The 27,728-nt window shown below is 37.7% G+C and overlaps 1 protein-coding gene across 4 annotated transcripts in view; it reads left to right on the forward strand.

The window, feature by feature from the left end:
• Positions 1-27,728, forward strand: part of ESYT2 (extended synaptotagmin 2) — an 83,558-nt gene that overhangs the window by 26,186 nt on the left and 29,644 nt on the right. For all 4 annotated transcript variants that reach the window (XM_065830049.2, XM_071805315.1, XM_065830050.2 and 1 more), the window contains exons 2-7: positions 5,138-5,179; positions 6,094-6,228; positions 7,577-7,653; positions 13,301-13,373; positions 14,097-14,186; positions 27,025-27,080. In XM_065830049.2, the coding sequence (XP_065686121.1) occupies positions 5,138-5,179; positions 6,094-6,228; positions 7,577-7,653; positions 13,301-13,373; positions 14,097-14,186; positions 27,025-27,080 (473 nt within the window). The remainder of the gene's footprint in view (positions 1-5,137; positions 5,180-6,093; positions 6,229-7,576; positions 7,654-13,300; positions 13,374-14,096; positions 14,187-27,024; positions 27,081-27,728) is intronic.

A 27,728-nucleotide genomic window follows, 5' to 3' on the forward strand; every position in this document is an offset into this window, starting at 1 on the left:
CCAGTCAGCCTCACCTCCATCCTTGGGAGACTGATGGAATGGCTTATCCTTGGTGCCATCTCAAAGCATATCAAGGATAAGAGGGTCATTAGGGGCAGTCAACATGGCTTCACCAAGGGGAAGTCATACTTGACCAACCTCATAGAGTTTTATGAAGGCATAACTAGGTGGATAGATGATGGCAAAGCAGTGGATGTGGTCTACCTTGATTTCAGTAAGGCATTTGACACAGTCTCCCACAGCATCCTCACAGCTAAACTGAGGAAGCGTGGACTGGACAACTGAGGTGGAGTCTGCCCTGCCCTGATGATGCACAAAGAGATTAAGAAGGCTAATTGTAATACTCTTTTATATTTTTACATTTAAGCTAAAGAAATGCACTTTTGATGGGGAGGAGGATTTTTGTATGCAATATTAACTTTCCAAAGTAAGCAGGAGGGACAGATATTCAATATAAGAGGTATTTGTGAGAACAGGAATACTGTTCAAGACTACTTAGTTACATTGTAACTGTATCAAGAAACTTGGTTATATTGTGTGACCTTGTAATTAGACAAAAAGTTACTGGTTTAGTTTCTTTAATATTTTTTTCTGGTTCAACATGTAATTACACATGGAAGGAACTACACCTAAGTTAAGTAATGCTGACTCAGGCAAGTATCTGTTAAACGTAACTATTATAACACATTATTTTTAATGTACTCTAAAATAGAATTCTTACCTTTGATCCTTGAGGGGAATGGAAGAGAAAAAAGCCAATATACAGTGTTGTGAGGGTTTTCTGGGGTTTGGTATTTTATTTTAAACCTAAACAATTTTTATTGCTTCCTTTCTTACTTTACTGTAATACACAACTCATAATAAAGTGATTGACGTGTAGCAAAAAAACGTTTTCACTTCATGGAATACTCTGATCAATAGCGGTAGTTTATACTTTCAATGTAGGTGCCCTGTTTGTGGTTTCAGTGCATGTAAATAATACTTACAACCTGTGTATTGTATAAATCATAATCACTAAAGAGAAGTATAAGAAGGGTTGGCTGATAAATAGCTTTAAGGATGGAGAAAGCTGCAAAGACAATTTTTTAAAAGTGTTTTACAGTGAGGGGATCAGTGCATAATAACTATTGTGCAATTTCTTTTTTAAAGTAGATCATTAATACCTACAACTTGTGCTGAGAGCAATTCACCATTGCTCCCAGAAGGGTGTTGTAACTTCATTCTCACTGATTTTTCTTGTCAGTGCCTAGTTTTAGTGACATTTATGTAGGTATGTGAAACCTCCTTTATTTGAACAAAGAATTGTATTTAAGGCAGCACTACTATTATTATTTGCACTTTGAAACTCATTTGATATCATTTGCTGATTACTGTTTGACTTTTCAAATTTTCCCACCGATCTGTAGTCCGCAGGGTTTGAGTTTAATGGTTATTATTTATTTTGTAGCCTTGTTTCCTTAGGCCGATGCAGATGATCATCTGGGCAGAAAGCTGAGTTAATTTGGCCAGTAGGAAGAGCGTATATAGAGACTTTGAATAATAAAATAATTGTGGTTAAGAAACGTTTCTGCTGTTTGTATGGAAATAGGAGATTGTTAGTGGTTTTCTTCTGTCCCCGTTTTGTTCTATTGTTGCATTCCTTGGGGTTGTTTAGAGTTGAACACAAGTAGTTGTGTGGGAAAGCTGAATAATGTATTTTTAATGCGCAGAAATGCATGTTTTGAGCATTTCCAAGTGTTTTGCAATATAACTTTTAATATTAGAACTTCCCTGGAACATGTAATATTATGAAGTTTTTGATGTTGAACATGGTTGTTAGGGTATTTCTTACAACAGTTCTTTTTAGTTATATTTTCCTTTGAAAAATAAATAACTGTGCCAGGTGGTTGAAATGAGACGCTTCTTACCAAACCTGCCTGAGCAATTTAAGAACAGAAACCAAGTGGAAAATGCCTTTAGTGTTTGACTGTCTTTACTGAAATCTTGACTTCTGTCTCTCTCTGTCATGCTTGTCTAATAGACTTTATACAGGATTTAACAGGTTTTGCACATCACTTAATCTGATTTCTCTTTCTGGCCATAAAATGTTTGTGCAGTTGCCTCGATGCTCTTATGTCAGTCCTGACTGATCCAGAGGACCAACTGCCATCCCTCAGGCTTCCCCAGTTGTCGTTGTGTAAGATTGCATTTGATAGCAAAAGCTCTTAAAGCAAAAGATAATGACACCATTAATATTGTAGCCTCATATAGCAGGCTAACAGTGTATGGAATTAGTACTGACAAGTGTTTATGCCATGTTTTCAGACTGCTTGGTTGTGGAGCATGTAAAGATTAAAAGAAGCTCAACTTCTGATTCAAGGGTGGCTGGGTTAAAAATTTCAGTTTTTAAGGTGAAAGATTGTATTCTCTCTGGTTTTGATGTCAGAATAGACACTGAATACAACTGAAATATGTTAAAGTGGAGTGAGTAGAAAAGTGAGTAGATAAGCAAGGACGGAAAGGGGATGAGAAACAGGAATGGAAGATGTAATTAATTGTATTATTTGTTGCCTATTAACATGCGCAGCTGTAAGGTAGGCTTAAATAATTAAGTGGTTGACCTAGTACTAAGTGAAATAATGATAGAAGTGTGATAGGTGTGGCACACTAAAGGACAAGTAATTATTAAATCTGTGGAAAAATTAAGAACCATGTCTTGTTACGCAAGGTCTTTATTAAGACTGTACAGTAGATAAAACAAAAATGAATAAATTAGTGTATATGACTTGATATTAGTGTATGTGGCTCCTTGCTTGTTTCCCAACCAATGCCAAGTGATTCTGCTTAATTTGGGGCTGACTGCGAAGGTGCTTGATGGGTGCATGTGAATGACACTCCCTGTTTTACCGCAGTCAGATGTACCGAATGTCAGTTGTGTGCGTGGCGCAGGAAGTGTGGCCAATGCCTTGCGAGTCTATACCCTAAATCTGGGAAGGTGGATCACTCTGTAGAGGAAGGTGGGCTGAAGTTACATTTAGGATGGGAGATCTTTCTCAGTCATGCGTGACTCTTCTGTTGGTGTCAACTGGACACTTGTACAGAAGACTGAAAATGAATTGTGAACGTGGTAACTCTGTTATGTCTTGCGTTACTTGCAGCAGGCAGATTTGAGTTTGGTATTGCCGTGAATTTCCTTTTCATTCCTTGTCTGTGTGTTTAATTAGCTGTAGTTCTTGTTCTCTCCTGTAAGGAACAGCTCTTGAGTACCCACCCTGTGAACGTCACTAACCGCTCTCCTAAGCAAAATGGAATGAAATATTCATGGTGATCATGCCTAAGTTATTATTGATAAATGGCACATTTTCCGTCTGCAGATTCAGAAGGCAAATGTTTTAGGGGAAAAATCAATATATCGCTTATTGGCATTAGGGTTAACATAGTGTTTGTTCTTTTTGTTCCTTTAACTTCTTGACGTCTGGAAGCAACTTGAGAACCCTGCAGGACAAAAACTGAGTGTAAGATCTGTGCAGCTATAAATTCATGTACATAAAGTAACTGCTTGTTTAGCAAATGCAAAAAAAAAAAAGCTTTTAAGAAAGAAAAAAGCCCCACTTAACTATCTAAATACAGACTTTTGACATTCTACCCACAGTAATTTCCTACAACATTATTTCTAAATAAAGAAAATAGAATAATATGGTTCCAAAACTGCTGTATCCATTATTAAAAATTCCATTCTTTGAACTCAGTAAAATCCATTGAATGCTTTTGTTACAGTCAGGCAGATCATTGGTCATTCTCGTGCCACTTGTAAGGGTTTTGATAGATATATGATATACTTGAAAAAAGAAGTATGAAAAAGATGTCAGGAACCTCTTTTTTGACAGTGGAAGTCAGGAGTGTTTTTAATTCTTCAAAAATGTGTAAAAACATACAGCTTTCCTTAGTTATGGACCTTGGAATATTGAGAAAGAAATAACTGATGATATTGATTATGCTGTGGGAGCCGATCCTCCCGCATGGCTAAACCGGGGATGCTTAGAAGAAATTAAGGACTGGTCTGAAGGTAACTTGAGTCTGTTCAAGAATATGTTAGTGCTCATGGTTAATGCAAGAATTTAATAAAAATCTAAACAAAGAAATCATTAATGGGCCTTGCTTTCAAATCCAACTTGTTAAAAACACAGTTTAAAAGTACGTACTGAACTGGCTGCTCGCACTTGGGATATACGCATAATAAAAATAACCAGTAGGCACTGCTGTTAAAACCAGTGATACAATCTGTTATGCTATGAAGAGATTAAGACTTTGCAATTCAGTTAAGTAGAGACATTGTTTCACCAAAGTCAGTATATGTAGGTCACAGTTTTTTAAGGCGCTCAAAGGCTCTTTGTGTTTCAACGTGTGATCTGCATCTCGTTGCAGAAGCTGTTTGTTCCTAAAGAAATGTTTAACTGCTTCAGGTTTTTATGTCTTGTCTGTGTGTGCAAGATGTAAAGCTACTAACTGTGCTCTCCTTCTGTGTCTGAAAAGCTGTCTATTCTTCCAGCATTTAATTGGTGTTTTCCTGCTGTGATGGGTACTTTCCATCCCATGTATGTACCATCATCCCACTGCCTTTTACTGCATTCTGTAGTTGTTTAAGAAAAGAAATCACTAAAAATGTCTTATGAAGGGCTTTCGGCAGAGCTTAAATCCATATTCCTGAGCTTCATCCTCGCTGATTAAATCTTTCTAGCCATGATTTATTGCTATTGTGAAAGATCTGGCCTTAATGAAAGGATGTGGATGGACAGTCAGGACTCTGGCAGTTGTGTGTCATTTTAGAAACCCCTGAAACAGAAGAGGTAAATTAGTTGACCCTAACTGTGTTAGCTATGCTTATTATTTATTTTATTTTAGTTTGTTTATGGTGTTGAAGCAATACTTGATTCCACATGCCACTATTAAATATATGCTTGGACTTGTATCTGTGTAGTTCAGTTAGGAGTTCATATTTTTCTCTGCTTGAATTCAAATATTCTTGTCAAGAGTGTTAGCTGCATAATACATTGTTAGGGAGATCACTAAGCTTTCCTGTATTATAAATGAATGGACATGATTAAATAAAAAGTGGTTTTTATTTGTATTAAATTTTTGTTTGGTGTTTGTTTTTTAGGTCCATTTTCCAGACACAGAGAGGGCAGAATGGCTCAACAAGGTAAGGGCACTCGTTAGCATCACTTCCGAATGGGAAGAGGGAAGAGGGGAATCTGAGGTTTAAAAAAGTGACACAGAAATCTGAGAGAGGAGTAGTTTTATTTGTCTGTGCTCTTTATACACTTGAAGCTTCTGGTAATGGATCCAGCTAGTCATGAGGAAGATGAAATCTGGTTTTGTGGTCTTGAAATTGTCAGTTTTGGAGAATGACCGTAAGTGGCATTAAAATAGTTGTGTGGAAGTCATGGCAGCTGTAAACACAGCCTTGTCAGTTCTACTTCTCTGGGATACTTTCCAGTTACTGTAGGTTCCTGACCTACAATCTAAAAATAAATCAATGTTGCAGTTTTGATTTGTATGTCTGATAATCTAAGATATAGATTTATGTATCTTGTGGGTTTTTTAAAATATCTTTTATTCCAAGAGCATAGAAGAACATGAATTAACTAGGAAACAGTGAGGGAAAAAATAATACAGCATTTTCAGATATGACAGAAAAATATTATATTTTTACATTTATAAACCTTATGCTCGTATTTAAGAAATACACTTGACCTGTTTTTTCTTATTCCTTTCTTGACATGCAAATAAACTTAACCCTCTTCATCCTTCTCCCCAACATTCAGCATCAGTGCTGGATGCACATGCATTCATGGGATAAAAGGAGAAAATTCTTAATATTGTTTTTCTCCTCCTCTAGTGCTTCAGATTTGTGCAAATGTATAAAACACTCAAATAGAGAATTCCAGAAAGCTTTCCTGTATGTAAAAAGGAACCAGTTCTTACATCTGTAGTGAACTGTATGGAAAACCTGTATGTTTAAAACTTTGTACAAAATGTCTCTCATTTGCCTTAAAGATTATTTTTTAGTTATGTGGGAAGTCATGTTCCATGCAGATTTTTTTTCTTCCTTAGACTGTAAAACAAATGTGGCCTTTTGTTTGCCAATTTATTGAGAAGCTCTTCCGGGAGACCATAGAACCAGCAGTCAGAGGAGCAAACAACCACCTCAGCACCTTCAGTTTCACAAAGATTGATATCGGTCATCAGGTCAGTGTCTGGTGAAGTTACTTCTGAGAGGCTCTGTCTTCCGTAGTGTTTTCATGTAGCCTGTTTAAATCTACTCAAAAATGTCTCAGTTACATTTGGCAATGAGCCTGATTCTGGTTTCTGCTGTAACATTAAAATAAAAATTTGTTTGGCTTTTTTAGCAGAGACTTAAATTTGCTTAAGAATTGGGAGAAGACTCAAAATACAGTGAAGAGCTCATAGCAACAGGATTTTAACATTGCTCATGTAATGCTTTATATTAATGAGCAGGGATGATTATCCCTTTCTTGCCAGATGATCCGAGGGCAATTACCTTTCTTGTAACAGATGAACTTTTAATCATGTTATGTATGGAGTTTAATGAGGGTGCGGCTGGCTCAGCTTTTGAAAGGACTGCACGTAATGTATTGTCAAGGACCAGATAGGTGTTTAATTCTGTTTGGTCCACGAGACAAGGGGTCATAATAAGTAGCTCTTACAGCAGAAGAGCCTGTTTGACCAGTGCAAGCCAAGATTAAGTTACCTCTGCTTGCAGTAAATCTGGCGCTAATTCCTCTTACCTACATCAAACAGAACTTTAATTTCTCTTGCTTATGATAACTGGGATTTAAGTAAGGATTTATATCTATATATATATATATATAATTTTTTCCCCCTCCTCCTCTGAATGTTAGGAAATCTGAAGTTAAGTTTCAGTTATGAAGGAATTATTTTTCTCTCTTTGACTCTTATTTCATGTATATTACAGTTCATTATACTTTGCTACACCTTTTTTGTGTTTTTTTTTTTTCTTTACAAGTTGTAAATACTTTTACACAGGGGCTCTATCTTGTCCTAGATACACCTGTATTACAGACTGTAGAATAGCATTCTTTTTAAGCCATACTGATTTTAAGTAGGGTTTAAATGATCTTCCACACCCCTGCATGCTTCTGCAGCTGGACTGAGTTATGTTGGACGGGAGAAGCAGCTTTTCTGGCTTTATATCGCAGCCTTGGTTGAATTGCATCCTGTGAGCTGCACAGCCCCAAACTTTGGTTTTCCAAAGCCAGGGTAATTGCCACAAGGGTTGTGGTTGAAAGGATCCTAGCAAGGTAACTTTTACGCTTAAAATAATATTTTGAGCTATTGGTTGAAAGGATCCTAGCAAGGTAACTTTTACGCTTAAAATAATATTTTGAGCTATTGATATTGATAGCTTTGCTTCATACCTTTTAATAATGTTTATAGTAAATTCTTAACTTCAGGCATAAATGTGCATATATTCACCTTTATTTCAAAGTAAAGAATTTAATATGGTATATGGTTCAGTAGAAGGATCCACCTTTTACTTGCTTCATTGTTTCAGCCTCTGCGGATAAATGGTGTAAAAGTGTACACTGAAAATGTGGACAAAAGGCAAATCATTTTGGATCTTCAAATCAGGTAAACTCTATTATCATATTACGACGGTGCTTGTGCTTTGTGGTACGTGCTTTGTTTGATTCAGCAGTTACGTTGGCCTGAAAGGAGAAGAATTGCTTCATTACTCAAATGTAGTTAATGCTAATTGTGTACGAATGGAGGAAGGAACTGCATGCTGTAAATAGCATTTATCCGAGGAAAATAGTATATCAACTCAGTGTGACTGGATCGTTAAAGTAATGTTTGTTAATAAAAAAATGCTTTTCAAAGCTCAAGCACCATCTTTGAGTTATTTTCCTAAGATATTAAAGTTTCCCACGAAGTCTAGCCTAAAATTTAGGATATAAGATGTTTGGGTTTTTTTACTTTTCTCAGTTACTTAGTTTTTTGTTTTATAAACACAGTATTAGAAAAAAGAGCATGCTGCTACCAACGTACTTGCATTCATAACCCTAACTGAAGTAAATCTATTTATTATATAATGCCAGAGTGACTGTGCTCCGCTGCTTCAGGTTTCTTTCCCTTTCATCATGACCCTTTTCATTTAGGTTTATAAATAGCTCTGCCCAGTGTTTGCCAAAGTCTTTCTCAACACAATCTGCAGCTACAAAGTTTTTTAAAAGTTCAGTCAGTGAACCCAGCAACGTTTTTGTATTTGATCATCACAGGTTTGTGTTACAGTGGCTACTTTTGCTGGTTTGTAGCTTGTGGATAGGCTGGATTCGTCAGTCAGTCAGCAGCCAGAAGGGTAATCAGGCCTCTCAGCTTTTCTTTCTCAGAGTCACTTCCAAAGTTTAAATTTGGTTATTCTTAATTTCTGAATTATTTATCTCAAAGCTGGGCCCCGGAGCGATAAGAAAAGAAGCTGCTGCATCCTTTCCTGGGTTCCTCAGTGGGGCTACATTTGTAAGCAGGGCTTCATCTTAATTGAATTGAATCACTTTATTTCTGTAGGAGAAAGACAGCTATCCAAATCAGGGACTGGTGTTGCTGCACTAAATAGAGCAGGAATATCTCTTGAGAGCTTGTTTCACTGGATGGATGCCTTTACCCCTAATGGAGACATTTCCTTCAGTTTTCACTTTTATGCCACTTTTGCTAGCAGCTGTGAGAACAGCTTCACCTCTGCAGAATTAAACCCTCAGGAAAACAGACTTGTCTGACCACTGTGGACACAGTACAAAGAAATTGTTTTTGAAAAGCTATTTTTGGGGCATTTGAAGGGCGAAGTCTCCCAAGACCACTTCTTTCCTTTAAAGCAGAATTACTCCCACAGGAGGAGAGAGTAAATGTAATGTGAGTTTTGTTTTGTTTTCTTCTACTTCATGAAGTAGGTTGAGACAGATAGAAGTAAAAAGGACAATAAATCCTATTACCTAGACCTCAAGGAATACCCATATGTCTTGTTGCATTACATTGCAACTTTCTTAGAGAAGTAGTAACAGCTGGAGTAGAATTCGATCTAAAAGGCTGAAATAAATTCCTTGCAGTGGTTTAAATAACAATAATAGTGCTGAGTCTGCTGGGTGCCTGATTGTCCCAACACCTTGTCCTACTGCTGGTGACACAGGGTAACAGGAAGAAAATGGAAACAGGAGAGCTGTGGAGCTTCCACCGATTATGGTTTAGACAAAAACACCATCAAAGGAAGTCCTGGTTTATATTTAAGACTTGTCCTTGATATTTTCTCATTGGAATTAGATACAGAGTTACGTACAGTTATTGACCATAAACAATTCTTTAGGGAATCAACTTAAGTTCAGTTTTGCAAGATTATAAGGAACAGCTTTACTGCTGGAGAAAAGTCTGTCCCTTGGAGTATTTATCCCTGTAGACTTTAATCTCCAGCTAAATTAGCTTATTCTAATTTTAATTTATTTTTAAGTTTAAAGTTAGGAGCTTTCTATAAACCATTCCCTAAATACAGTCGAGAAGGAAGCCAATCTCTCTAAGCGTTTGTAAGAATGTACGAAGCCAAGTACTAAGGGTGGGTGTAGCGGGGGGAAGGAAAGGTTTTATTTATATTTTTAGTTATTTGAGGTACATTGATTCTTTTAATAATCTTCTTTTATCTTGCTGTTTCGCCATTGTGGCTTCCTGTAGCCTATGCGTTTGCTTTGGACCATACAGTATATTTGTCATTTCAATGCATCTCCAAAACACTTCTTCAGTATTTTTTTGTATTACTTGAGTTTTGGTGTGTTTTTTACTTTTAAGCTGAATTGCAAAGGGAGTGTGTTTTGGTTTAGTTGTTATTATTTCTGCAAGGATATCGAGTGTATTACAATCATTGCTTTGGGGTGTTTTTGAGAACCTTTTGAACAGGTCCTGTGCATCGCTCAGGATCCAGTTAAGAACTTTACTCTTGTAAGCAGCTTGGCCAGCTAATCCACAAAGCAGTCACTGGAAAATGTATTTAAAGATTGAATGTCAGCACCACATTTGCAAAGGGAACGCTTTATCTTTCTCTACTGTGAGCTTGAAGTTAAAAAATGGTCAAAACTCATGTTACAATTTAAAAGTCGGGTTTCTGGTGACTCAGATGTGTGAGGGAAAAATTTTAACCAGAGAAAATGAAGGTAAAGTCTTAAATAAATGGTTAATAAATGCAAATCTTATATTTGCTAAACTGCATGAATGTAGTAAACACGTGGGGAAAATGAAAGGTTATGAATCAACAGAAAACAAGATAAACTCTCAAATTACATTTGAACTCTAGGCCAAAAAAGGTTGAGAGATTGAAGAAATACTTGTTTATAGCATACAACTAAGTTTTTTCACCTTCTTGCGACAGAAAAAATAGATGCACTGAAAGAAAGTTTTAGGCTGCAGATTTAAACACACAGAAATATTTTTTTTCATGCGGCATACTTGTATGGAGAAACTCCTTACCATTGTAATGCCACAACACAGATGTGAAAATGGGGTCAAAAGTCCTTCTGATAAATAATGAAGATAGTCCAAAGTACAGAATTCCCAGATCCTTGTAATCTGGGAAATATGTTTGTCCTATTATTTGTTTTTCTTCTGTTTTTTTTCTGTGGGTCATAATGACCACATACGGTATAATTAATGCACAACTCATCTGATTCAGTACAGCTGCTGTTATATTCTTACAGGACTGTCCTCATTAAACTCTGTCTCAGTGATCTGAACATTACAGGGGTCATAAATATTCCAGGATGTTATGATCAGAATGAATAGAATTTGCTTCCTAAATGAGTCTTCAAGTTGTATGTTGCAGTGGAATTCTGTATGGCATTGACTGTTAATGGACCCAGCCAAATATCTTAGGGGATCAAACCACGTTTAACTTTACGATTATGTTAAAAGTTGTTGACTTATTACCTTCAAATGCAGTTTGTTACTATTTTTACATCAACTTGTCATCATGTTATCATGGATTTTCAAATGAGCATATTACTTCCCAGTCTTCATAACACAAATAGTTCTGATGCTACAAAGTGCCAGGATTGGGGTTTCAGTTGCAGGTTTTAATTGACCTTGGTACTCTCTGTCATGTTGTTATGCAATTATTCGTGTGTGTATTTATATATCTACCAACTCTCTATATAGTTAGATAGGTAAAAATAGAAATTACATAGATTTAAATTGTGTATTTAAAAGTATATCCCTATTTTTAAACTGTATGGTCACACCACATTCTTTCCAGGGAAAGCAATGGTCACCTTCCTTTCACACAGACCCCTGTCATGTTGTCTTCCAGTTCACCAAACTGATCATTCTACCAAAATGATTCTGCACAGAGTTATATTTTCGATAGTCATCATTGTTAAATTCCAGTGTTGGATGTTTACAAGAATGTCTTGTATTATTGTTTATTTCTGCTTAATGGACCGATATGATTTACATTTGCTTGAAATCCCATAGACAGCACCATCACACACAGGAGATTTCAATAATGGATATCCTGAATGCAGCAACTCACCTTTGGGTTTTGATGGGTTTTTTTGGTAGTATCCTGTTGCCATCAGTTGTCAGGGTGGGCACGGGTCCTGCTGTTCTGCTCTTACTGTGACAGCAATTTATTTTATCTTGGCTTGATTGTAAAATGGCCCCATGAGGAGGACAGCTCCATTTTCTTCATAATTTCCCAGATGTTTCTGTGCTAAGATTTCTTCAGACTCCTAGATGTGGCTGAACAGGATTTTGCTGTACATGCTAGGTCTGAAGAACCCAACGTGAGAAGCCTGGGCTCTAGTGCAGAATCTGGAACAGGATGCCTTGTAGAGGAAACAAATTCTCCATTTCCAACCCCCTCCCAGCAGCATCTGACTTTAAGCTGCCTTATCTCCTCCTCACTTAGTTCCTTCTTCCATTTTCTTTAACCAGGCAGTGTGTTCAGAAAGCTCTTCAGATTTGTCCTTTTGTTATAACCCATATCTTCTTAGTTAATCTTGTTGCCCAGCCACTCCCTCCCTAGCTGTAGCTTGGTATTCAGTTTGTTGGTTTTTTGGTTTTAGTTCTCATTCTGTAGAATCATTGACCAATTCCCTTGCTAAATCAGAGTATCAAGCTTTCTTCCTAAATTCCTTGTTGAGGCTCAGAATTAGTTTGTTTTCAGATCCAATGCGGCTCCCAGCAGCAGCAGTTCTGAGAAGATAGCTGCCCAACTCTATGCTTGACCTGCATGGGGCTTCAGAAAGAGCAGCTGCTAAAATCTGAGTCTGAACTGCGTGCAAATAATCTTTTAGTCTTGTAGTGTGGGCAAAATAGATGGGGCGCTTTTTACCATCTTATATGAATCATAGGAAGTTCCATGTGAATATGAGGAGAAACTTCTTTACTTGGAGGTGCCAGAGCCCTGGACCAGGCTGCCCAGAGAGGCTGTGGAGTCTCCTTCTGTGGAGACATTCAAACCCGCCTGGACACCTTCTTGTGTGATGTGCTCTGGTGAACCTGCTTTAGCAGGTGGGTTGGACTGGATGATCCCAGAGGTCCCTTCCAACCCCAACCAGTCTGTGATTCTGTGATCTGTCTCTGAGATATAGGGCAGCATCTGCAAAACTTCAAGCCCTTGACCTTGCATTCCCAGAAATGGAATGCAAGGGAGAAACTTGCGTAATTTTAATATATTATTTTCTGATTTGCTTTCTGCCTCCTCTCCCTCTTCAGAAGGGGCTCAGCTGTTTTTGGCTTAAACCTTGCATAGGGGATCATCCAGCTCAGCATGTTCAATTTACTGAATTTCTAAATATGACTTGTTTTCCAAGTCTCTGACTATTTCAGACAACTTCTTTTAGCAAAATAACCATCTGTGTCTAGTGCTTCTCATGAGTATATTACATGAGAGTGGATTTGGGTACATGCACTATCAATGAGATCTGTTTAGAGCTTTCCTGAAATGGAGTAAGAATTCTGTGTCCTTTATTTCCCAAAAGTAAGGCAATCTGCCTGCTTTCTCTTAGATATGCTTCTGAAGATTATAATGTACCTCTGTATTAATCTGAGTGATTTTGATGACAGTGGTGGTGTTTTGAAGGGGGTGTAATTCAACAATCTTAACTTTGTTATATGTTGTAATGTTTTAATAGGCATTTTTGGTGTATGGACTGAGATACAATTATATTGTCATGACAGTGCAAAACAGAACTAATAGCGTTTTGTGGCTTAGTCCATAAAAATGAAATGTATACTTTCTTTTTAGTTTTGTTGGGAACTGTGAAATTGATTTGGAGATCAAGAGATATTTCTGCAGAGCTGGTGTGAAAAGTATACAGGTGAAATACGTTTATTTTTCTTTAGATTTTGATATAAATTATTAACTAAACCATTATTTTCTGATGAAATAGTTTATGAGAAAGAATCAGTAATTGTGTAGTTTTGTTGCTTTCTGATTTTTTAGTATTGATATTCAATAATTTCAGCAGCATGACTTAGCTGAAAGGGTAAATTCCTTTCAGATATAGAACTGTTTTAAATATATAACATTTTCTACTGGAAAAGATGGAGATAATTTCACAACAAGCCCACGTTCATGTGATGTGTAGATTCATAAAGAGAACACGGAACTTCAAATCTTGTTTTATGTAATATTTTATGTAGTGTTTCCTCTCTGAGGAAAAATAGTCTGGTTTTGTGTGTGTGTCTTGTCAATACCTATAAGCATTTGGATTTGTTCTAGTATCTGCAGATGCCATTATACTGGTTTGTGCCACATTTGTTTACACTGAAGTGTATAAATAATCTACTTCATAATTTTAGCAAAATTACCGCTAACGTGGTACAGCATTGTGTAGATGAATGTGATGAATTTGGAAGCCCAACTATTTAGTGCTGTGTTAATTTTGGGGGGCTTGGATGATATGTAAAGCTATAAGTATAAAAAACTTCTGTAATCAAAAAGGTAATGAATTTAAAATGTGAGCACTGCCAGTGAATAAATTTTATTTAAAACTTGAACTGAAGTCAATACCATTCCCTTTTTTTCCTCCCTTCCACAGATCCATGGCACTATGAGGGTTATCCTGGAACCACTCATTGGAGACATGCCCCTAATTGGTGCACTATCACTTTTTTTCCTTAGGAAACCTGTAAGTGCATTTTTTAGTTTCTCCTCTTTCTAGAGTGCTGATCATAGTAGTCAGAAAACTGGTACAAGAATTAAGCAGCAAGAGAATTTGGGAAATGGTTTCCATTTGGTTGAATTTCCCCATAAGATCAGTGGATAAATTTTATGAATACTAGAAGAAACCAAGATGAATAATACCTACCATGGAATTATGAAGTGTGTTTTGTCAAAGCTGTCAAATTTTTCTTACGAGTCTCCTGTAGAAGGGAAGATCAATAGATACCATCTTGGTTATTTGTAAAAAAGCTTTTGTTGCTGATTCTCATGATGGTGTGCAGGTGAGCATGGCATGAGTTAAAATGCCACAAGCTCTGTGCAAGGTTGTTTTAAAACTGTGCTGATATTACCACGAATTAAAATCAATGTATTGGGATTACCCACCATGATGATTTGAAGTTTTTACACTAGATAGTAGGGGGGTAATTTCCATTCCAGTTACCAGTGACCCAGGTATGAGAATGGATGAAGCACAAAGGGAGTTGGAATTGGGATTCAAAATGATCATGGCAGAAGTTGGAGGGGAGAGCATGTCATGTAATCCATCTGGAATAGGTGCTAGGCCAAAGTGCACATTTGGAGGAATAACAGCAAAACAAGAGTGTCTGATGTAGGGAGGTGAGAATAAGCTTGACCCGCAAGGACAGACCAAAAGAATAGGAATTGTTTAGTTTAGAGAAGACCAAGGAGAATATGTTCTTACAGAAAAGAAACACGCAATCTATTGATTGCATCTATGGAGGCTATGAGTCTGAGTATTGGTTGAGTCCATGGAGTCTGGCACCCAAATGATGAGCATTTTTGCAGGATTCAGTAACATTTTAGTCATTCCAGACATATTTTGAATCAAGAGAATTATTGTTAGCTTATTGAAGAGGAAGAAAACGTCTGCATCTGAGTGATTAGAAGAAAATGAGTTAAGGAAAGTTTTCTGAGGCCACAAACTTTTCTGAACTCGGGCCTATCACAAATTGCTTGATAGTTTTCATGAGAAGCTGCGTTTTTTAAGGCTGTCTTGCCTTTTCATGCATAACTTAAATATGGCGTTTTAAAAATACATTAAGTGCAAAGTTGGAAACTAATACAGTTTTTGGAAGCTGGGAACGTGGGTGTTGTAGTCATACAATTTCAGTTCATCACTTTCTTTTGCATTAAAATGATAGATGTGTGTCATTGGAGTTTGAGCTATGATAAGGCACTAAAGATAGTGGATTGTTGCACCTTGCAGTGATCATTCCACTTTAAAAGCTGTAGGCTAAATCCTACAGGTAAGATGGGTGGACATGCACCAGTATGTCTGTTGGTAACTTGGTGCAGCAGTGGTAGAAGAACAAAGGATAGACAGCAAATGTAATTTTCAGTGTGTGAAAATGAGTAACAAACACCCTATGGTTTTAATTGGATTAAATCTTATAAAATATGACAATAATGGTAGTCTATGTTTTACTGCTTCCAGGAAATTTTTTTTTTAATCTACAGATGAATTGAGAAATGTTCACAGATTTTGTAAAGTACATACAATCATCTTATTTTAGAAAAATAGAAAGGAGAGCAAAATACACATTGCACACTTCCTACTGAGTTCTTTGATATTGTGTTGTGTGTAGGGCAGTTTCAGCAATTTGATACTGCTTTTAGTAAGTATCAGTAAGAGAGCTTAATAGAAAATGTGGATGTCATGGAAATTCTGCACAGTCTTATTTAAATAAATGGTTTCCGTCTTTTACTTGGAATTATATTTTCAATTGGAAGCTTTTGTTTCTTAGATATGTTCTAATTAAACAGTAAAACTTGTGATGTCAAGATCTAGTTTTCAAGGTTTGGGGGGATCGGTGTGAATTAATTACTTCAACAGCTTTAGAGATTATGTTGTTATTTTCTTCAATGAAATCAGATTTTTGTACTACACAGTTCTTTTGAACAAATGTCCTATGATAAATTTTTGCTAACTTGTTGAAATTATAACTCTGTGTAGGTGTTTATATATGGGCTCGGAAAAACTTCTAGTGTCCCGTGCAGCATTTATGTGGTTTATTTAATCTGTCTCGAGATAGCATGTGTGCTTGGATAGAGGGAATGCAGACTTAAATCTTAGAAAAATATGCAAGACTTTGGAAATATTTAGTGGATAATTTGGTGAGGTTTTTTTGTAAAAGTGAAACAGTTCATGCAAAGCTGAGAAAACATCACTGCTTTTATTTGGAACGGGTTGAGGAAGGACATTGGGATGAACCAAATTTGGATTACCACACGTTTCTTTGAAACAAGTCTAAACATTGGGAGATATCTGCTTAAGTTTTGTCTCATTTTTACCCTCTGACTAAGCAGCGTGAGTGTAGGGCATTGCTAAAAGTTCATGTTTATACTAACAAACTAAGCAGGGCCATGACAAGGATTGAATGCTGCCTTATGGTACTTTGCACTGTGTAATTAATGTATTCTCTGATATTATTTTGCTATTCAGTGGTCTTCCAAACAATCTTCAGTTTCAGTACAGGGACCACCCAATAAACAAATTAAATGCAAACACTATTTTAGAGAAGCAAGGAGAAGAGTTTAGCTGTGTGGACACACATGTGGTTCATGTTGTCCAGAGTAATTTTGTCTTTAGTTACAGAATCACAGAATGTCAGGGATTGGAAGGGATCTCAAAACATCATCCAGTCCAATCCCCCCGCCGGAGCAGGAACACCCAGATGAGGTTACACAGGAAGGTGTCCAGGGGCGTTTGAATGTCTGCAGAGAAGGAGACTCCACAACCCCCCTGGGCAGCCTGGGCCAGGCTCTGGCACCCTCACTGAGAAGAAGTTTCTTCTCAAATTTAAGTGGAACCTTTTGTGTTCCAGTTTGAACCCATTACCCCTTGTCCTATCATTGGTTGTCACCGAGAAGAGCCTGGCTTCATCCTCCTGACACTCACCCTTTACATATTTATAAACATTAATGAGGTCACCCCTCAATCTCCTCTTCTCCAAGCTAAAGAGCCCCAGCTCCCTCAGCCTTTCCTCATAAGGGAGATGCTCCACTCCTTTCATCATCTTCGTTGCCCTGCACTGGACTCTCTCCAGCAGTTCCCTGTCCTTCTGGAACTGCGGGGCCCAGAACTGGACACAGTAGTCCAGGTGTGTTCTCACCCGGGCAGAGCAGAAGGGGAGGAGAACCTCTCTTGACCTACTGACCACCCCTCTTCTAATACACCCCAGGTACCATTGGCCTTCCTGGCCACAAGGGCCCAGTGCTGGCTCATGGTCACCCTGCTGTCCCCACGATCCCCAGGTCCCTTTCCCCTACACTTTATTAGTGGTCTCGTTGACTTAGTGGGACAAAAAAGGATGGGAAGTAGACTGGAGTATGAAAATTAAGTCAACTCCTCCCCAAAAGTATTCAGTTACAAAAATATTAACAGTGTTTGTCACCCTCCTTTCATTTAAAAACTAAGCTAGTGGTCGAGGTCTGAGCAAACTTAAGGGAGGATTATTTAAAAAATAATGTATCTTTGAATCAAGTTATTCCCTAATTTTGACAGTTAAACATGGACGTTTAGTTTCTTTGAAGCAGACTTCTCTCCCCACTGCACTGTGCCTTCTTGGTGTTTATTTGTCTAACTTCTGTAGAAAAATGGAAATAATGCTTATTATAGGAATAACCAAACTTTGTCCTCTTGCTAGAGAGCAAGTGGCTGCAGCCAAGGGAAGCTTTTCTTCAATATTTTTGTTAGAAGGGAAGAGGAATTAGTTGGCAGCTGCCGTTAGAGTTTGTTCTCATATTTTCCAGTCTAAAGTAACTGGCAACAATTCCTCTTGCTCTGTATCATCTGTTTGCTGGCTGTAATGACTATATAAGGCAACACTGCCTAAATTAATAGTTCCGAACATACTTGCTAAATGAATTTACCAGTCTCGTATTTCTGAGTAATGCAGGAAGTTTTTGATGCTGCAGGAGTTCTTACTTTATATGAAACTTCCACATGAAACTTTAGATGAATACTGTATTTTGTTGTTACTATTGTGAAGAAGGTCTTAGAAGTTTCATCAGTGTATAAAATATGTCCAGATATGTAAGAGATTTCAAGAGGGAGAAATACGTGCTTTCTAATGTTTTGAAGTAGTCTTTAAAATCTCTGAGCTTCAATGCTAGAGAGAAGTTAGCACTGCGGAAATAGTTGGGATTTGGAAGGGTTTTTGCATTACTTCTCATTACGTTAACATGATGTATATTTACCATATATTCTTCTTCTCTAAGTGTAGCTATTTTTACTTTTAGAACAAGATTTCACAGTTAATTATTTTGATTTTTGGTTCAGTTATAGAAGTATATATGATTTATAGTACTGCAAATGGGTGATTTTCAAAGGTTTTTGAGTGGCATACTGAATATTGAAGGCATGTCCTAACCCAACCCTTCTCTCTTTTTTTAAGGAAACCAACAAAACAGACACATGAAAATACCAGTACTATTGTTCTATACAAACAATGGCTACAAAAAATCAGGCTGCCTTCCAGGAAAAGTGGGCTCTTCCAAATGTCTCATTTTTATATTCTCAGTTTTGCCCTCCGCTTGCTGACCTGAGCACTGTTCTCTCTCTACCCATTTTACATTTTGTCCTGTCATTTTGATTTATTTATATTGGTTTAGTTTCATTTTTGGAAAATTCAGGGCTGGATGCGACTTAAAAAATTAAATAATGAGTACTCATGAAGATGAGGCTCAAAAGGCGTGCTTGCATCAAGAATGAGTCCTAGTGGAATGGCTGGAAGAACACATCAAATTGTTATGTAGACTGCAGAAGAATGTTGTGTTGGTTTGCTTTTAGTTGATCAAAAACACCTTCAGAACATACAAGACTGTTTGTATCTTCGCTTCAAAACTTTTTAACCTCTTTTAAAGGGGTTTGTGGAACACCTGGATAAATTCTGAAGTGCGGGTACTATTATAATAATATTTGTTAAGAATTAGTCTTGTTACTTATAAAGTGAGAGTGATTTGCACTGGTACTTTGTATACTTAGAATTTGCTATAACTGAATTTTCTTAAGTTTTAATTTTGATAGGGATGTTTTAAGGGCTATCACAGTGGATGCTTCCACTGTACCATGTTTTTCTCTCCCTGTGCCATCCCATTCAGTGTCACTGTCTCTCTTATACCAACATTGAAACATCTGCTCCCGGAGGAAGCTGGTTAAGGGATGTCAGCTGGCAGAATATTAACACAACAAGATGTGAGAGGTTTCCTGTCCTTCAGATGTATTTTAGTATCTTGATTCGACTCACTAAGAGGTCAGGAGAATGTCAATATGAGTGTGAGGGTGTGAACCAAAATGCAGGACGGGTAGAAAGCAGTAGAAATTGAGAAATTGAACTGTAGCTTTTAGTAGTTGACACTATGGAGAACACCAAGGTACACTGGATTTTTGTAAGACCAACTGTGATCCTTCTGGTCACCTTAAATCAAAAGCTTGCCTGCTCTGTGTCTTACCCTCACAACTACACGTCTTATCTCTATAGCGATTATCTCACTTAAATCTTCAGACAGTTAAAACTGAAACACTAGTGTTAAACACAGTTTACTTTCTATAGTATTGTATAGTCAAGCCTTGTTTGAGAGGCTGAGTTTATTATATTTTTACTGGGGAAATAACACTGGATAAAGTTACTTATTAAATTATTCTAACAACGTTAGCACTTTAGCATTGCAGTGCTGATGGGTGGTGGTCTACTGAGACAAATTGCACTGTGTTTCTACATGACCATTCACAAGTAACAGAAGAGGGCATGTTAGTCCCCTTCTAATAAATTTCTGGGAAGAAACACAACTTATTCCATGGAATTGTATCATCGTGCCCAGTAGCAGGGCTTAAATTTGTCATGCAGAAACCTTACACTTCCATCGCTTGATTAGCAGGAAGTTGTTCATCAGCATTTTAAAATACTTTGTGGCTTCTGTTCTGAGAATGAGTAGTGCTCATGGCAGGCAAGTCGAGCCACAAGGTTGGCAGGGTTGAGAGGCTCCTTTTGTGCTGCTCTGAACTTCAGTTACTGCCCTATATATTCTATATTCCAGTATGTTCTTTTTCCTTTGTAAAGGCACCAGGGTATTGAGAGCACCAAATACGTGAAAACGCTCATCAGTTTTTAATCTACCTTTTCTTACAGGCTGCAGAGACATATGTTTTTTAAAAACCCTTTCAGTGTATGTGTTGCAGGAGTTCTCGGTACGGAGCCTTGATAAGACGCAAATGTCTTGTTTTTAGGGACGAAGCGTAATTTGTTTTCACTTCTCTGAGCAGAGGAAGAATTGAAAGAGCTGTAAGATGACGCACGTACTGGTTCATCGGAAAGTGTAACTGGTGTCTGAAATCTCCTTCCAGGCCAGTGAGCTGCCTGGTGAAAGCCTCTGCAAGGCACGGCACCTCTCTCGGTTGCAACGTGTTGTGGAAAGACATCATTTCTGGCTCCTGGCAGAGTTTCACTTGGTGACAAATCCTGAACACAGACTTTCCAGGGCCCTGTCAGCTCTGCTGGAGAGACCCAGCTGGCAGTCCCTGAATTTCGCTAAACTAAGAGAATTACGCGTTGCCCAAAGTGGTGGCAGACAAGGAAATGATATTGTTAAGCTATTTTGGAGATTTATAAGCCAAACCTTTTTTTTTTTTTTTTTTTTTAAGTATGGAATTTTTGTGCTTTGTAAAACGATTCATCAGCTGGCAGCCTTTCACTTGCTCCCCTTTTCCATAGGGCTGTTTGATTTGTAGCATGGTGATGTTGCTTTAACTCACTGTCAGAACCTCAAGTTAGGAGGTTGTCTTCTTCTCCAGCAAGTCTTGGCCTGGTGATGCCCAAAATGTAGAATGAAAATCCTTGTTATAGGGCTGGACTATGGCTGGGAGGGCTCCCTCTTGCATATCAAGCAATACTATAGATTTGACTGTTTCGTTCTCTCTCTGTGTGAGTTTGTCTGCTGTCAGTGTTATTTCCATACTACTGTGGGCATAAGCTTTTTTTGCCTGAACTTGCTGTTGCTTTTGGAAAAACTCTTATTTTCTTGTGTTACAAAAGGTGTATCTTATGCTGAAGTCTGATTCTGTTTGGAAGCCAAAAGTGCGTACTTGAAACAGCCTTGTTGAGAGGAATGTTGAGGGATGGAAGGGGAGAGAAGACCAAAACAAAACCCAACCAAAACAAAACATGAAAAGAACAGTACATTTGTCAGTAACATATGTAGACTAAGCTTAGAGAGTGTGTGTTACTGCAGTGATATCAGTGGTATCTTCTGGTAGTACTGGAAAGGAAGCTCTGAATGAGCAAATGTGGCAAATCTTGTCTGCAAGAACTTCGCTTTAAAGCCCAAATAGAAAAAGCTTGGTTTATGCCAGGACTTTGAAGGCTCGTATTCCTTCCAAAACATTTAATGATTTAAGATTTATTTGCAAATCTTTTATAATAATCCTATAAAGTGCTTAGCCTTAGTAATGTTTTTTAATTTCTTAGCTCCCACTTGGAAGAGGACTTGACTTTTGCATCTCTGAAACTGGCCTTGGTATTTATTCCTCTACAAGCGGATGAATAGAAATTTCTGGCATTATACGTGCTAACTGGCCACTCTTAGTAACACTATTTTTTCAGTTTCATTGTGTAATTATTTTTTACATCCTTCGTGGTCTACGGACTGATGACAGAATGCATTGGTAGCCATGTTTTTGAGGTGTGTAATAACCAAAGCATTGATAGCGAGGTTGTACCATAGGCACTGTATGAGTTTCATATACCGTGTTGCAACCTTTTGAAATGCTTTGTGATCGCATTAATTGAAAACCTTTCATCTCTCAGTGGTATCTCATAGCTTGGTCTTTCTTTGTTTTGGCTTGTGGCCATTAGTACAGAAACCGCTACGATATGTTTCAGTCTAACGTAGGAGATGTTGCTCAATGCGGAATTTCAACATGCATTATGTTGCTCAATTCATTTAATTCAGTTAAGTCTGTTTAGGGGACAGCACAGGACTTTACCATGTTAACTGCTGTGTGCAATGAAAAAATAGAAAGGAAATGCAAATATTTTCTCATTTTCTATTTATTCTGAAAACATCAGTATGTAAAACTGTTAAATATGGGATGCAGGTACGAACACCCATGGACAGGAACTACTTTTTTGAGGTATTTATGCTGCGTATTTGCCTTCTAATTCACCAGTGAGTAATGAAAAGGGAACAGATCATGTAATAAACTGGGTTCTTTGTCTTAAACCAGTATAAAATTACTTCTTCCAGATCCTTGGTAGCCTACATAGATTTTTGAAGTGTGACATAATGTAATGTCAGAACTTGTGATTACAACATAAGAACGAGTCTGAAAACACAAATCGTGGTTTGTCTTATCGGTTGCTACCAAACTACTTGCATGTTATGTTACTAAAACACTTGTGGGTTTGCAGGATTGAGGAAGTAGAACAAAACTACAAAACTGAGTTATTCGTGCTAAGTTGGACTTTTCCTCCTGTTTCAGTTATTTATTTAACTTTCAGAGTTAAGTTGAGCATGAGATTTGAGAACATACACTAAGTATTTGCACCACTAATTTTCAGAGAAGAATACACTGAAATTACCTTGTTTTCTTAAATGTAAATATTGTGTTCCAGCTCATAGATTTTTATTGTAGAACTGTACAAGTAAAGCTTACACACTAATGTAAAACAACTGTTTTTACCACAAATTATTTCTGATATTTTTTTCTTTGCATTTGGAAATTTAGCAACTGGTCACTAGAGCTGCTATTGTATTCAGAGAATGTCTTTCCTTAGAACGTAATTTAGTTTGCATTCGACATCGTGTGCAACTAGAAACATGAACTTGGACATTCAGCTTTACATTCAATAGTATCTGATGCGATGTTTCATTTTGTCCTGCAAGATAATTTTAATACACAGAATCATGTAAATAAATGAGTAAGTGAGAGGATGTCTTTGGAACATCCTAGTTCTAAAGACAAAATATCTTAATTGTGGAATGTAATTACCAGCAGAGAGATAGAATAGTTCACTTTCAATTTATCCAGTGGTGCATTTCACCAATGATGTAGAGGCTAAGACAGAAGTGATACCAGCAGCTAATGCAAGAAGTATTTTATCTTTATTTCTTTATGCCCTAAACTGCAAAAAGAAATTATTGCTATTTACTAAAAAATTCAAAATTCTGCGTTTTTGTGTTCTTCCTCTGATAAATCATTTCCAGTGTCTGTTCGGGATGTTGTGCTGAAAAGTAAATGAAAATAAAAATTAACTTTCTGATGAAACTTGCAAAATATGGGCTTAGAAATCAGCCTCAGTTTTCACAGTAGCAGCAATTCTGCGGTATCTAATCAAAAAGCTCCTGTTACTTTTAAAGCCACAGAATTAAGCTTATAGGAAACATGTTGCTCATTGTTCACCAGAGTGTCTAAAGCTTTACATGTCAGTTCTCTACTGCTGCTACTTTATTTTGGGTACTTTGGGAAGGTGTTTTTTAAGGGTCAGAGCAGAACAATAAAATGTTGAAATTTCATCATTATAATATCTGTCAATAATGAATATCATTCCTGGGCAAAATTCAGTGTGTGAAATGGATAGATAAAGGAAATACTCTAATTGGCAATGGGAAAAAGGCGGATGCAAGAGCATAATTAAATATAATAAAATACATACAACTGGCAGAAATTTGTTGTTTACTGCATTTTAACCCACACAATATAAAACTATGTGAAGTAAGAAAATGAATTCAATAGAACTAAACCATGAAGTTTAGCTGCCATTCTGAGAGCTCTTCTGTCTGGTGCTGTAATGACAGAATGAAAAATTGTTTTGACTTTTATTCATTCTTCCAGTCTGGGAGACATTATTATGCCAAAGGGTTTAGAAAATTGTATTTACAAGAGGCCAACAGATAAACCGTAATGATTTGTATACGTGTATAATCATTTTGTTCTAAGTGTGTTGGTTTCTAAATGTTGAAAAAGAGCAGATCTCCACTGGGATCCTTTTGGTTGGTGGAGGTTGAAAGCTGCTTCCAGTCATCGAGATGCCTGTATCAGAGGAGTGTCTGTTTCTCTTTCTCTCCTCCTTGTACAGAGCCATAGGAGTGTAATACAGTAGAAGAAGGAGGCTAAGAAAAATCTTGTAGTGATTTTCTGAATGGATATCAGCAGGGCAAGTGCTCAATTTTAACCATTCTATTGCAGTCTGTAGGTTTATTCACCCTTCTGAATGGCATAGGTAGGAAGACACTAATCTTACTCCCTGGGTGGGACCAAATCACAGAATCACAGAATGTCAGGGATTGGAAGGAACCTCGAAAGCTCATCCAGTCCAATCCCCCTGCCGGAGCAGGAACACCCAGATGAGGTTACAAAGGAAGGTGTCCAGGGGGGTTTGAATGTCTGCAGAGAAGGAGACTCCACAACCTCCCTGGGCAGCCTGGTCCAGGCTCTGTTACCCTCACTGAGAAGAAGTTTCTTCTCATATTTAAATGGAACCTCCTGTGTTCCAGTTTGAACCCATTGCCCCTTGTCCTATCATTGGCTGTCACAGAGAAGAGCCTGGCTCCATCCTTGTGACACTCACCCTTTACATATTTATAAACATTAATGAGGTCACCCCTCAGTCTCCTCTTCTCCAAGCCTAAGAGCCCCAGCACCCTCAGCCTTTCCTCACGCAGGAGATGCTCCACTCCCTTCATCATCTTTGTTGCCCTGCGCTGGACTCTCTCCAGCAGTTTCCTGTCCTTCTGGAACTGAGGGGCCCAGAGCTGGACACAATATTCCAGATGTGGTCTCACCAGGGCAGAGTAGAGGGGCAGGAGAACCTCTCTCGACCTACTGACCACCCCTCTTCTAATACACCTCAGGTACCATTGGCCTTCCTGGCCACAAGGGCCCAGTGCTGGCTCATGGTCATCCTGCTGTCCCCAGGACCCCCAGGTCCCTTTCCCCAACACTGCTCTCTAACAGTTTGTTCCCCAACTTATACTGGAACCAGGGGTTGTTGCTGTCCAGATTCAAGACTCTACACTTGCCCTTGTTAAATTTCATTCAATTTTTCCCTGCCCAACTCTCCAGCCTGTCCAAGTCTCTGGATGGCAGCACAGCCTTCTGGTGTGTCAGCCACTCCTCCCAGCTTGGTGTCATCAGCAGTTTGCTGACAGTGCACTCTGTTCCCTCATCCTCGTTGGCCTGTTGTTGGACTCTCTCTGATATGTCCATGTGCTGAGGAGCCCAGACCTGGCCCAGGCTCTCCAGGTGTGGCCTCAGCAGCCCTGGTCAGAGGGGCAGGCCCAGCCTTCTCGACCTGCTCGCCATGGCGCTCAGCGTCAGCATTCTTTGTGGAAACGGCATGTCGGTGGCTCATGTAGATCCTTGCCGTACATCCCATGATGGAATACTAAGTTATTAAATCTCTCTACCTTTTCCGTGGAAAGGATAATGATTTTTTTTTTTCCACTTAATTGTTTGCTACAAGTAGGCTATGTGCTTCATAGATAACATGGTTGAAATAATTTTCCACCTTTACAAAAGTATATTAACAGTGCTCCTTATGTAAGTAAATGTATTATGTGTTATCTTTAGGCGAACTATTCACAAAGGAAATCACTAATTAAACTATTAATAGATCCTTTATAAAAGAATGCTATGTGCTGGTTTCTTTTAATAGAAAATGAATGTAGTGATTATTCTTGCCTGTTTGTGGAAAGATGCAATATACGTTCTTGTAGAGATTTGTTGTTTTGTTTCAGTATTTAACTGAACCACCACAATTAGTTTGTTAATGGAGGAATCTCAAAATCCTTTTAACTCTTTTCCTGCAGTTATTCTTAGATTGGGTAGCTGGATTTGGAAGCATGGTGGTAGTTGGATGAGTTTGGATTTGTTTGTTGATATTATTCAGTTAAATTCTATGCAGGTAACAGAAAGTTTTCAGTGAGAAGGGAGATAAGGAAACTCAGTTCTGTTAGTTTTGTTATCTAGAATTAGAAGATTATAGGATTGAGAAGGATGTTAAAAATTAGTTGTTCATGTCAGTAGCCGTGAAACAGAATAAGCACCTTGATAAAGTAGCATTTGTATGTATAGTATTCTGTAAAGATTTTTGGTGAAGGAAGTATCTATGCTCTAGCAATGAGTTATCTCTATTTACTATTTCTGAAGATTTTTCTCACTTCAGTACTTAATCCTGTTGACACCATTCTTCTTTACTGCATCAGTGCTAGAATGAATTTGTCTCATTGTCATAGAAAACAGCCTTTTCTATGTTTGCAAGCAGTTGTCACATCTTCCTTCCACCTTCTTAATCCCGGTTCTTCTTTCTTTCTGTTGGTCAGGTCTTCTAGATCACTTATTTTCTTGGTCTCAAATGTCATTCTTCATCAGTTTATTACACTTTGCAGATTCATGTTGGTGACTGTTCATCTGTAACAGGTCTATGGTGAATATTAAAATATTTCTTTAGAAATTAGGACCACATTTCATTATTTCATATTGATTTTATATAGTAGATGCTGAATATGCGTGTATATTGGAGTGTGCACCTGTGTATTTAGATGTATTTATGAGAGGATGGATAAGAGAATGAGGACTTGTTTTTCTGTTTTAAAAGACATTGCTAAAAATCATTTGGAATGGAATGGAAGAAGTTTTGGTTTTCTGTTTAAGAAAATCCTGGAAGCTGGTTCTTAACCTTCCACTGACCAGAATCTATAGTGATCAGGTTTATTTCTTCAGTCTTGTGAACTCACAAGTTGCCTTTTTTTTCCCCCCCTTCCCTTTCCTCTGTAATTCGCAGCTTTTGGAAATCAACTGGACCGGACTGACCAATCTTCTGGATGTTCCAGGACTGAAGTGAGTATATGTAAAGCAGTGTTTGATATTCCTCCACCTCGACCACCAGCTAAAAATACCAGGCTAAATGAGCACTTTTATCTCTTAATTTAAAAGTATAAGAAGTTGCTCAATATGCAGAAGGTAGTGATTTCACTGCAATTGAATGTACATCAAAAGTATTTTGAGTGGGTCTTGTTAAAAACATTTTGAAAAGATAATTTTTAATCTGCTTTTGTTAGTGTTCTCAGCCTTTCAAGGTTTCCAGACTCTCGTGAATGTCCTATCTGCCATCTCCTAGGACAGCAGAAAGGCAGAGAGCTTGAGTTTTTTATGCCAGTGGCTTCACAACATCTTGGCTTGTGGCTTTGTATGCTGATACATCTCTAGGTGCTTGTGTAAAGGTAGTTAGAAACAACTTAAGACAGTAATCAAATTAAATGAACTCTTCAAGTACTTGCTTTTAAAGCTTTCAGTTTATTATGTGAAGATCAAATGGAGTAGCAAAAATATTGCCTGTATGTAGCTAGAAAAAATGCTTGGCTTATTCAGAGCTTTTCAAAATAGTACCTGGCAAAACCCCAAAGAAAAAAGCAGGAGTAGAGTTGAAAACCAAGCTGCTTTGAATCATCGCAATCCTGATAAGGTTAAATCCATGAATGTATTAAT

The sequence above is a fragment of the Patagioenas fasciata genome, chromosome 2, assembly GCF_037038585.1.
Source record: "Patagioenas fasciata isolate bPatFas1 chromosome 2, bPatFas1.hap1, whole genome shotgun sequence".
Taxonomy (NCBI): Eukaryota; Metazoa; Chordata; class Aves; order Columbiformes; family Columbidae; genus Patagioenas; species Patagioenas fasciata.